Raw genomic sequence first — 12,376 nt, 5'->3', positions numbered from 1 at the left:
AGGGGCCCGCAGGGCCGGCGGCTTCTGTCCCTGTCACTTTCAGCAGTGGTAAGGTATCTAGGAACTGCTGTATCTTTGTAGTGTAGTCTGTGTTTTTAATTTTGATGATTATTATTATGTGATTGGTTGTTATCATTATTATATATTGAATTTGATATTTAGTATGTGGTTGTGGTACGCAGTTCATTTGCCAATACATATTTAGTGGCAGAGGGTTTCCCTTTTTTAGAGATAGTGCAGTAATAAAAAGAGTGGGAGAAGGTCGGTGCTAATAGAAACATAATATAGGCAGCGGCCCAACAAAGGGTAACGCTCAAACCCTCTGAAGATAAAACATGTGACACAAAAACAGAAGAAGGGCTGCGCCAAGAGGTAGGTATTAATAATAAAAGTAGTAATAATAGTATATACAATAGTCCAAAGACAATATAATTAGTATAGTCTCACTAAATCAGTGGGACTAAAGTTCTAATAAAATCACCAAAAAGATGAGTTAACCAAAAAATAAAATAGCCAAAAACAGAGTCTCACACAGAGGTCAATGTCTTTATGGAGTGCTGGATTTTGGGTGTAGTGTCCTCAGTTGCTTAAGTTTTTCAGCCTCCTTGCTCGTATGTAAAACAAGAATGGACAAAGCCAATGGTGCAATATGTACTGACAAGTGAAGATAAAATAAATGGATAAGTAGGTTCAACTCACATTTAAAGGCGCTATATTCAGCTCAGGTGTGAAGAGCATACAGCGGTATAATCCCCACTTAAAGGATGTGTAATAGGAGTCCTCCAGAGGGGTGATGTCCAACACTCAGGAGAGGAAAAAATAAAAGACAACTAATAGTGCTCTCAGTAAAATAAAAATGCAATAAACATAAGTAAAATTGTACTCACAAGTGGAGTGCAGGCAAATTGCACAATGGTATCAGCGTGGGTGGTATGATCCCCACCTCAGGATATACTTGGAGTCACGCAAAGGTAAAAGCAGGCAAAAGTAGGCCAGGCTCTACGTAAATACCACCAAGCAACAGCATAAAAAACCATAATAACCGATGCCAAAAAAAACAAACGAGCGCCCCCCCAAAAAAAATCCATCTTCACCCATGGAGGGCTCCGCGCAGACTGAGCTCTGCAGGGCGGGGGAAGGCTTATAAAGCCTTGCCCCGCCCTGCAATTAGGCTCAGAGCACTCTGATTGGTGGGTTTAAGCCATCCAATCAGAGTGCTCTGACAGGTAAATGAAGAGACTGACAGGTAAGTCTCTACATTTACCTGTCACAGCACTCTGATTGGTTGGTTTGAAATCCACCAATCAGAGTGCTCTGTGTCATTTTACACAGCGTGGGAAAGCTCTTTGGAATTTTCCCACGCTGTGTAATTTGACTCATAACACTCTGATTGGTGGATTTTAGAAGAAAGAAAACATCCAATGGTAAGTTTTTTTTCTTTTTCTTTACAGGTTCTTAGTTAAAGGTCCCCCCTCATTATTTTTAGGGTGAGGGGGATAGGTAGGGGGATACTTTTTTTTTGGGGGGGAGGGGGTGACTAGGGGTTTGGGGACCCTTAGTCACCTGGGGGGACATTTTTTTAGGGCCCCCACCCGCCGCTCAGGGGTGGGGGCCAGGGGGGAGGACATTAGGTCCCCCCCCCAATTTGTGTTTAGGGCCCCCACCCCTGAACATTAGGTCCTCCCCCCCTTACTTTTGTTTAGGGCCCCCACCCACCGTTCAGGGGTGGGGGCCAGGGGGGAGGACATTAGGTCCTCCCCCCCCTTACTTTTGTTTAGGGCCCCCACCCACCGCTCAGGGATAGGGGCTAGGGGGGAGGACATTAGGTCCCCCCCCGAATTTGTATTTAGGGCCCCCACCCACCGCTCAGGGGTGGGGACCAGATGTCCTCCCCCCCTTAATTTTGTTTAGGGCCCCCACCCACAGCTCCGAGGTGGAGGCCAGGGGGGGAGGACATTAGGTCCTCCCCCCTTACTTTTGTTTAGGGCCCCCACCCACCACACAGGGGTGGGGGCCAGGGGGGAGGACATTGGGTCCCCCCCCCACACACACACAGGTTACTGGCTATGGGGGGATAATGTATAATAAACACAGGTTACTGGCTATGGGGGGATAATGTATAATAAACACAGGTTACTGGCTATGGGGGGATAATGTATAATAAACACAGGTTACTGGCTATGTGGGATAATGTATAATAAACACAGGTTACTGGCTATGGAGGATAATGTATAATAAACACACACAAAAAAATAATACAAAAAAAAATGTATGCAGCTTCCGAATTAATCTAAATTGTATGCTGTCTAAGAGGTGGGAGGGTCTGGGAGGGAGGGTCTGCTGCTGATTGGCTGGAATGTGTCTGCTGACTGTGAGGTACAGGGTCAAAGTTTACTCAATGATAACGAATAGGGGGCGGACCGAACATCGCATATGTTCGCTGTCTGTGGCGAACGCAAACACGCTATGTTCGCCAGGAACTATTCGCCAGCGAAACGTTCGGGACATCACTAAACACAAATCATTGTTTAAATATAAGATAAAATAAAGTTAAAAGATTAAAATCAATGGTGCTACTATCACCTATGTGAGTCACTTATTCACGTAAAACATATACCATACAGTGAAAGAACTTTAAATGGTGAGAGCACTCTTAATGAAAATGGCACATTACCCTTTTGTACACTTGGGTATACCAATGCTTTAAAATCCTGTCGATTAAAACATAGAAAACCACAACATAGGGTAATAACGTACAAATTAACAGTGTAACTTAATTGAGTAACAGGTTACACTCACATGGTCTTGAGCCACTTAATAAAAGCTGGCTCAGACTAGGCGTATAATAGGTGAATACACGTGGAAATCAGACTCCAAACTGCTCCCCCTTCGAGGTCCTTCAGGGTGTTTGTTGCTTTAAAATATTCCAGGATGCAGGAAAAATATTGCAAACAATTTATTGAACACACTTTCTGAAGCAGTTGGTAAAAAACAATTAAAATACAATTCTGTCTAAAAAGTCCACTTTGTGCAAATCAGACTTAACGCGTTTCGGCTAAAGCCTTTTTCAAAAGTCCTTCTTTCACCTTTCCTTCTGACGATTTAAATATCTTCAAATTTAGCGCCTTTTTTTTCCCGTCCGTCCTGACGTCATGGAGCTTCCGTTCTAAATCCCGACGGCGTGGCCGCATCATCCAATTCGGCGTGCATCCTCGCGGCTTCCGTCTCTCTTCAATGACGTCACGACGCTACCTTCGTCATAACGCCGTGACGTATATACTGTGGGACGGATCTTTCTCCGATCCTATTGTTTTTGCCCACAGTAAATATGCATTTCCAGTTCAGCTAAAAGGGCAATTTAGTAACTTTTGCATCTTTTATACATTCTCATAAAGACTTTATATACATATGCAAATATATAACTAAACATCAATTTATAAACCACATAAAAATAATCTTAAAAATGTTCCTTGCTTTAAAAAAATATATATATATATTAATATATTAAAACACTAGCATATTAATATAAAACTAGCACCCCCATTGTGACATAAATATAACAAATCATTGTTGTACATAAACTACTTTGAGGAAGAAAAAGAATAATAAGAATAATAAGAATGCTGTATCCAGGATGACCAGGTTTTTTATTGTGGATAATAATGAATCTGTGCTGTGAGTTGCTCCATGTCTCTGATAACGGTCAGAGTATTGTGCAGGTCTACCTGGGATGGCAATGTCAGTTGGTTCCAATGCTGGGCTAATGCTCTTCTAGCCGCTAAGGCCACAGTGGAAATAATCTTTTTTCATTCCCCTGTAGTGCATTGACTGATCTGGAGAGAAGAAAGGTCCATGGATTTAGGGAGATAGGTTTATCTAAGGCTTTCGATAGCCATGTTGCCACCGGTGTCCACTATGGTTGTAGAAAGGGGCACTGATGATAATACATCCCAGTCTGGCCACAGCCCCTCCAAAATCTGTTCGATTTAGTAACTTGCATTTGGTGTAAGCATACGGGTGTAAGGTAACAACTGAAGAGTGTATTATACCCCTGTTAAGAGTGATGGCTAACCTCAGCACTGAAGATGTTTGCAGAATTTATTTTTCATGATATTTAGGCAGTTTTTACTTCTTTTACCATGTCTATTATAAAGTTTCATCATCTATTAATTGTGTGATCTTTTTGGAGATAAAAAGGGTAAGGTCCGGCATATTGATTAATCTAAAGATGGCTTATTACGGAAGACAGGAGTTGTTTGTGGAGATCAAGCACAGTTTTGCGTGTTTGGTGGTCATCATTAATGACTTCAAGGAGAAGCAACTAAGATAAAGGAAAATACGAGTCAGACTTGAGTCTGTGTCACACAATTATCAATAAGAAATTGATGTCCTGTTACCAAAGGGTTGATAATTGTTTTTACCTCTTCCTTAACTTTATTTTCCCCATATTGTGAGTCATTGGTGCACATTTCAAAATGAGTAGTGCTTGTTTGACCTTCCGGTTCCTCAGGCTGTAAATGATAGGGTTAAGCATGGGGGTAAATATGGAGTAAATCATAGACACTAAAAAGTCCAGCTTTGTCCAGGAATTGGGCAGAAGATACATGAAGATGAGTGATCCGTAGTACAGGATGACCACCGTGATATGGGAAGCACAAGTGGAGAAAGACTTATGTTGGTTGTTCTGGCGTGGGATCCTCAGGATGGCAGAGACAATGAAAATATAAGAAGTTAAAATAAAAATAAGGCAGCTCACCCCAAATACGGCAGCAGAGGCAGTGGCAAACATGTCATTGAGCCAAGTGTCTGCACAGGAGAGCCGAATTAAGGGTTGGATCTCGCAGTACAAGCGGTCTATTGCGTTGACACCGCAGAACATGAGACTTGCTGTGAGAGGGGTGTTGATAGTGGAGTTAAGAAGCCCACTTAGCCAGGCAAATGCTGATAGATAGTTGCATACGGTCCTATTAATAATTGTCGTGTAGCGTAAAGGTTGGCAGATGGCCACATAGCGGTCACAAGCCATGGCGGCCAGAAGGATGCATTCTGCAGTGGCACAAAAAGTGAAAAGATAGACCTGGGTCATACAGCCAGTGTAGGAGATAACAATACTGTTTTGTAAGATGTCGGACAGTATGTTGGGTATTGTGATAGAGGTGTAACAGATCTCCAGGAAAGAAAGGTTCCCCAAAAAGAAATACATGGGACTATGCAGCTCCACATTAACTTTAATGGCTAAAATAATTAGGCTGTTACCTATCAAGGTCATGAGAAAGATGATCAAGAAGACAATAAACATCTCACATTTCCAGTTTGAGATATGTAGAAACCCCAGAAGGATAAATTCATTCACTTCTGTCTGATTATTCTCCCATCGATCACCACGAACCACGTCCATCACACTAATAACGGACTTTAAGATATAAAAGGTCAGAAGTTCACAAAAGTCCAAAGAAATAAAGAGAACAAATGACAGTGTAAACTCTACAAAGCGTTGGTAGAATCATGGAAGGTCAATGTGAGATATAGGTATTCTATGTGTGTCTTACATAGTCTAGGCAAGTTAAAGGAACACTTGAAACATTTTAATTTTATTTTACAAAAAGTAAAAAAAAAAAAAAGAACATTTTACAAGCCGTTTCTGGATATTCCACCAATTAAATCGTTTTATAATGAAATGCATGTGTGTTTTAGTTGTGGGCATATCTATTAAATAGTGATTTTTATTTGGAAAGTGGAGGTTCCCTGTAGACATGTTCTAGAGAAAATGTAGAGAAATGTAAAGTTATGCACTTTGGGGTCAAGAATGCACAAGCAACTTACACCCTAAATGTTAGTGAATTAGGGATACCCACACACGAGAAGGTTTTGGGAATTGTATAGACAACAAATTAGGCAGCAATATGCAATGCCAATCTGCAGTTGCTAAGGCCAGTGAGGTTTTGTCATGTATAAATAGGGCATAAATTCTCGGGATGAAAATATAATTTTGCCTCTTTATAAATCGCTGGTAATACCACATATTGAATATGCTGTGCAATTTTGGGCACCTGTTCTAAAGAAAAATATCATGGCACTAGAAAAAGTGCAGAGACGAGCTACAAAATTGATAAAAGGAACGGAGCATTTTAGTTATGAAGAAAGGTTAAAAAATTTAAATCTGTTTAGTTTGGAAAAACGGAGCCTGAGAGGGGATATGATAACATTATACAAATATATTTGGGGCCAATACAAACCATTATCTGGTAATCTATTCATAAACAGGGCTATACATAGGACACGTGGTCACACATTTAGGCTGGAAGAAAGGAGATTTCATCTAAGGCAAAGAAAATGTTTTTTTACAGTAAGGGCAATACGGATATGGAATTCTCTGCCTGAAGAGGTGGTTTTGTCAGAGTCCATACAGATGTTTCAACAGCAATTGGATAAATACTTGCAAATAACATAACATACAGGGATATACTTTCTAATTAGTGGGGTAATAGCTGCTTGATCCAAGGAGACATCTGACTGCTATTTTGGGGTCAAGAAGGAATTTTTTCCTAGTTTGTTACAAAATTGGAAGTGCTTCAGACTGGGATTTTTTCCCCCTTCTTTTGGATCAACAGCAAAAACATATGTGAGGAAGGCTGAACTTGATGGACGCAAGTCTATGTTCAGCTATGTAACTATGTAACTATGTAACTATGTAGAGGACTTATGCATGCTCTAGATGAGGTGCAGATGTTCTAGGTGATTTCTTGAAATTCCATATTACTCTTTATAATTTATCCCTGTTTAATTTTCTGAGTATTTCTGCAATATTGGATATCTCTCATCCATTTCCATGAATAGGAACAGATATTTATATCTGCTATTTGGACATAAAAGGAAAAAGTGATACAAGAAAAGAAGATGTAAGTAAACCTTCCTGGAAAATGTAAACTATCTCATTAAGTTATAAATATGGCCGTTTGTTCATTAATTATCTAAACTGTTCAATATGCATTATCCAAAGAAATATTTAAATTAATATCTAGATAACTGCTTTCAAAGCATGATAGTCATTTAACGCAAACACAGCACTCAGTAACTCAACACGTTCACTGGGCTAGATGGAGATCTTGTTATGATATTCTATACAAGGACTCCCTTCCTTATTCCAGATTCCAGATCTGTTTGATCTCAGTTAAAGAGTTGACACCAAGCCAAATAAATAAACTGCTTTCTGGAGATCTCCTACGGAGCTACAGTTTCTGCATGGCGTCTGTCACATTGTACAGCTCTGCAGAATATTTTAATGATATATTAATTATAATTGTAGCATGAACACACAGGTCTGCTCACAGCAAAGTGACTAAATAAATCTGCACTGTAGCCGAGCTGGGAGACTTTATTTGAGCTGAAATTTTGCAAATTGGTTCTCAAGTCACTGACCAAACGCTTGTCCGACTTACGTTGTTGGTCCACTCACGTTAAAAGCTGGAGAGTTTGCCGAAGGAAACGACATGGTTTATGTACATTACGGGGACATTCTCAGGAGATAGGAGAATCCCGTTGGAATATCTTACAAACAGATCTTTAACTCTGTCCTCATATCACACCTTTTATATCTTTACGTAATTTGTCTCCACTCAAAATGTTTTTTTTTATTTTAGGCAGCAACTAATCTAATTCAAATAAAAATAAATAATCGAGAAGAGGAAAAAAAGGTAACGATTAGGATGGCAAATATATACCTACAATCAGGGCCGGACTGGGAAGAAGATTTGTGCACTTTTTAATCACAGAGGCCCACTGAGAAGGGGGCGGGTCCAGATAGGGTGCGTTTTGTCATCACCAATAACAAGCACACCTGCTCTTACAGTGAGCATGTTGCTCTTCCAGGGCAGACCATGCACAGAGCTCTGCTGAAGAGCTCTAGCATGAGGAAAAAGCCCTGTATTTGTTCTGCGCAGCGCAAGTAAATTTAATAACATGCTTGCACCATGTTTCCTTGAAACTTGTATCTGTTGTCTCCATAAGTGGGATGCCATAATACAAACATGCCAAGAAAGACTATTGTGCATGTGTTTGGACCTGCTTGTGTGATTGCGTGTGTGTAGAGTGAGCTGATTGTGGTATTGTGTAAATGGGTTGGTTTTAGCCGTGTTGTGTCTGTGGTGTAATGTAATGTATGTGTGTCTAGGTGCTGCAGAGAGTGTGTGTATAGGGGATGTAGTGAGTGTGTGCATACGGGATGTAGTGTGTGTAGGGGTTGAATAGAGTGTGTGTTTAGGGAATGTAGTATGTGTTTGCTTACAAGGAATCTAGTGTGTGCATAGGGGATCCAGAGTGTGTATTTGAGGAATGTAGAAACATTTGAGAAACATTCAGTTATCCTATTTATACTTTCTCTGTTTTCTTCTTGTGTTAATAAATTGTTGTCCAATCGTCCTTCTGGTCTTATTTTTTTTTTCTGAGCATTTTTTGTTTCCATTATTACGCCATTGTGATCTGTCCGTGTTATTTATTTTATAAACTTTTTATATAAATGTATTTGAAAATATGAATAATGCACCCGGGAAAAATGTGGGAATCTTTTTTTGGGGGGAGGAAGATGAAAAACTCTCCAAAGATCATAAAAAAAATATTGTCTCAAAACTGACTGAAAACTTCTAATTTGTTTTAATTTTTTTTTTAGATATTTCCATTTTTCACAAGTATTTTTTATCCATGTGAACATCTGCTATCATAATAACATAATAAAACCACCCAGCTATTATTAGCAGGCCTAGTGTGATATTTTCAGAGAACAATCTATAATATTAGAGTATCCCTTAATTGAGGTGTTTTACATTTTCTTTTAAATCCAGTAAGTCTCCTGTAGGACAGCTACATCTACTTATTCCTTTTATAAAACGTCTGCCAAAATCATTCTCTTATAAATCGTATAAGATTTATAACTTATAAATCCAATTTCTAATTTCCCTTTTTTGCTTTAACTTTTTTTTTTCTTTTTTAGAGGTATTAAAAGAGACAAAAAAATAAATAAAAATAAATAAACCATAGGAACACACTCTAATACAAACAATATTTCAATATTTTTGCATGTGTATCTCATTATTTTTATAACAAATCATTTTGTGCAATTTCTACTATAACCACATTCTTAATTCAGACTTGTGACTAATTATCTCACATTTATAATTAAAATCTAAATCTACCTAATATATCATTTTCCCTATAGTACACTTATTACACTGGTTCCATTTAATATATATCAGAAAAGAGAACAGAAAAAAATTATTAAAAAAAACCCTATTGCAAGTAATATTTCAATATTTATATTTGTGTATGTAGCGGATTGGTACCGGGCTGTCCCACGACATGTATGAGAATAAGTGTATTTGGTCATATGGCTGGTTTAATGTGTATGTACATGTATAGAAAGCATGGTATCCGGGTATAATGACAGTTAAATGTATGTAAAGAATTGTATTCCTCTAGTTGTTCGGTAGAATCATTCAAATAAAACAAGGGAATGAAACTACCGAACAACCAGACCACCCAGGAATGAGTGTGCCTCCAATTACCGTTTGCAACAATGTTGCAAACAGGTAATTGGCAATCAGTGCAGTGTGGTCTTTGTCCTCTGGGTGGCCGCCATTCGGGAAACAACCACGTGGCGGCGGCCATCTTTAACTACCGAACAGCGGTGTTTTGCCGTCGAGTGTCTGGAACTGAAATCGGACACTTGACTAGGCAAACACCGCTGAGACCTCCATACTTCCAGAAATTCGTATGGAAACTACCGAATGACCCCCCGTTCGGTAGAAAGAACCCCACAAACAAGGGAATTCATTCAAACCCTCTCCAGGCTCTATAACACAGGCAATTCGTCTGTTTTCATTCCCTTGTTTGTGACCGACCGCAGGGCCAAAATGCATGGAACTGTTTTCGGATACTTTACCCATGCGGTCGGTCAAATCTTTGGAACCCCATATCTCACGAACCATTCATCCGAATGGGCTAATTTTTAAGTATGTTGGTCCCCCAGAATAGAGCTATCTGGGGATGTTGGATTTGTGGATGTACCCCAAGTATTTAGGGTACATCCAAAACTCGGGGAAAACTGTGTACACAATAAGGGGATTATGATGCTAGAGGAGGGGAGGAGATCTGTGGGAGGTTACTACTTAGAGATTGGATAATGTCTTAAGTGTTAGAACCTCCTCCCTTGCATGGGAGAGGGCTTTATAAGGAACTGTGGAATAAAGCTTGTCAGTCTACTCCTGAAACTGTGTGTCGTCCAGTTATTGGGATTGCGATGGGGATACTGCTGTATTACTTTACCTGCTGGAAACCTTGCCTATGGACTTAACATCACCTTGTTCCTGAGCCTCACTGGAATCTCTAGTGGAGAATAGCTGTGCAAGATCGGCTCTCCGCTACATTGGTTGGCAGCGCTGAGATCCAAACTCACAGAGGAACAAGCGTAAATGGAGTACGGATGGAGATTGATTTTTCTGCGCTAAAACGCTCCACGCTAAAGGACCTCCTAGAGGCAAGGGGTATACAAGCCAGCAATAAGAAGAAAGCAGTACTTGTTACAGAACTCATGGCAGAGTACAGAATGGAGGGCGATTCAGTTCCGGCACAGAGGGAGCCGGGAGGAACACCACAAGGATCGGAATTCCAGAGGCAGGTTCAGTTCAGGCTATCCTTTTATGGGGAAAACCCCCCAACAGAAATTGTTACCAGGACAATGGCCGAGGTACAAGAATTCATCCTAAGGACACAGGCACCAGAACAAAGCTCTGCAATTAATGTGCCACAGGAAGGTAAGCCTAAAATACCATACCAGGCTTTTAAAACATATGTGGAGGCAGAGGAAGATATAGACGCTTTCCTGCAAGACTTTGAAAGACTGTGTGCACTGCATAAAATTAACGCAGAGGACTGGGTACCTATTTTGGCCGGAAGGTTAACCGGGAGGGCAGCAGAGGCATATCGGACTGTACCTAATGACGAAATAAGGAATTACAGTAAAGTGAAAGAAATTATACTCGCCAGGTATGCTATAACACCCGAGGCATACCGGCGGAGGTTCCGGGATCTAAAGAAAACAGAGAAGGACTCGCACGCAGAGTGGGCATGCCGATTACAGGGGGCAGCGCTCGGGTGGGTGCAAGCTAGCAAGGCACGTTCTATGGAGGATGTAATACAAATGTTGCTGATGGAGCAGTTCTATGAGGGAGTAACCAATGAGGTCCAGGAATGGGTAAGGGACAGAAACCCTACTTCCCTTACCGAGGCGGCTAGGAAAGCGGATGACTACCTGGATGCACGCAGGTCACAAAAACCTGCAGCTCCAAAAGCAACCTTTAAAACATTCAGGGGAAACAACTACACCCCAGCTCCACCGAGACCGCTACCACCACCTCCACCACCCGCTGCACAGCCCCGGTTCCGACAACCCACCGCTGGCCCCTGTCATCACTGCCAGAAGTGGGGACATTATAAAAGGGAATGCCCACAGCTACGGGACCGTTCCACCTGGATTCGTCCAGGCCCACCTCCACCCAGGGCGGCCGCAGCCCACCACTACCAGGACCTAGTCACCACCCCATATGGTTCCGCAGTCCCCATTACTACTGTGGAACAATGGGAGGTACTGCACGAGGCAGATCCGGTCCAGGCCAATGTGGATAATCTACGGCACCATCGACAGACGGTATATCTGAATGGTACAGCAGTCCGGGGATTACGAGATTCGGGAGCCACCATCACTTTGGTACAGAGCCACCTGATTTCAGATCAGGCAAAACTGAACAAAACTGTTGCCGTCCGGGTAGCTGGGGGAGCAGTGTACCGGCTACCTACAGCAAGGGTACATTTACATTGGGGAGCGGGGGCAGGGGAAGTGGAGGTGGGGTTGATGCCACATTTACCGGCGGAGGTTTTATTGGGGAACGATCTGGGGAGGCTCACTTCTGCTTTTGAGCCCCAGTCACCCACCACAGGAGAGGTCAACCCTGTAGTCACCCGACAACAGGCCCGCACCCAGGACCACAACACACTGCCGGAGGTCCAGGTAAGCAACCCTACCCCCCCTCTAGAATGTGTCCCCTGGGCTCCACCTAATGAATTTGTAGCTGAAGTCGCAACAGACCCCACGCTTCAGGTGTATAGGGACAAGGTTGGCACGGGTTCCCCCGGGGCGGAGGGAGAGAAGTTTATCTGGGATAAACAACTTTTATACAGGGAAACAACCAAACAGATTACGGGGTTAGACCCGATAGCGAGGAGACAATTAGTGGTACCACAGCGGTACCGGGCTGAATTACTCCGGATAGCGCATGATATTCCGCTATCCGGACATCTAGGGGTTAGTCGCACCAGGTACAGACTA

At 41.7% G+C, this 12,376-nt stretch overlaps 1 protein-coding gene across 1 annotated transcript in view; it reads right to left on the bottom strand.

The window, feature by feature from the left end:
* Nucleotides 1-4,417: 4,417 nt before the first annotated feature.
* Nucleotides 4,418-12,376, bottom strand: part of LOC134573737 (olfactory receptor 5V1-like) — a 35,692-nt gene continuing 27,733 nt past the window's right edge. The window contains exon 2 of the mRNA XM_063433513.1: nt 4,418-5,413. Within this exon, the coding sequence (XP_063289583.1) occupies nt 4,418-5,413 (996 nt within the window). The remainder of the gene's footprint in view (nt 5,414-12,376) is intronic.

This window comes from Pelobates fuscus, chromosome 9 (assembly GCF_036172605.1).
Source record: "Pelobates fuscus isolate aPelFus1 chromosome 9, aPelFus1.pri, whole genome shotgun sequence".
Classification (NCBI taxonomy): domain Eukaryota; kingdom Metazoa; phylum Chordata; class Amphibia; order Anura; family Pelobatidae; genus Pelobates; species Pelobates fuscus.
The sequence above is the reverse complement of the archived record's forward strand: the minus strand, read 5'-3'. Positions and strand labels throughout refer to the sequence as shown.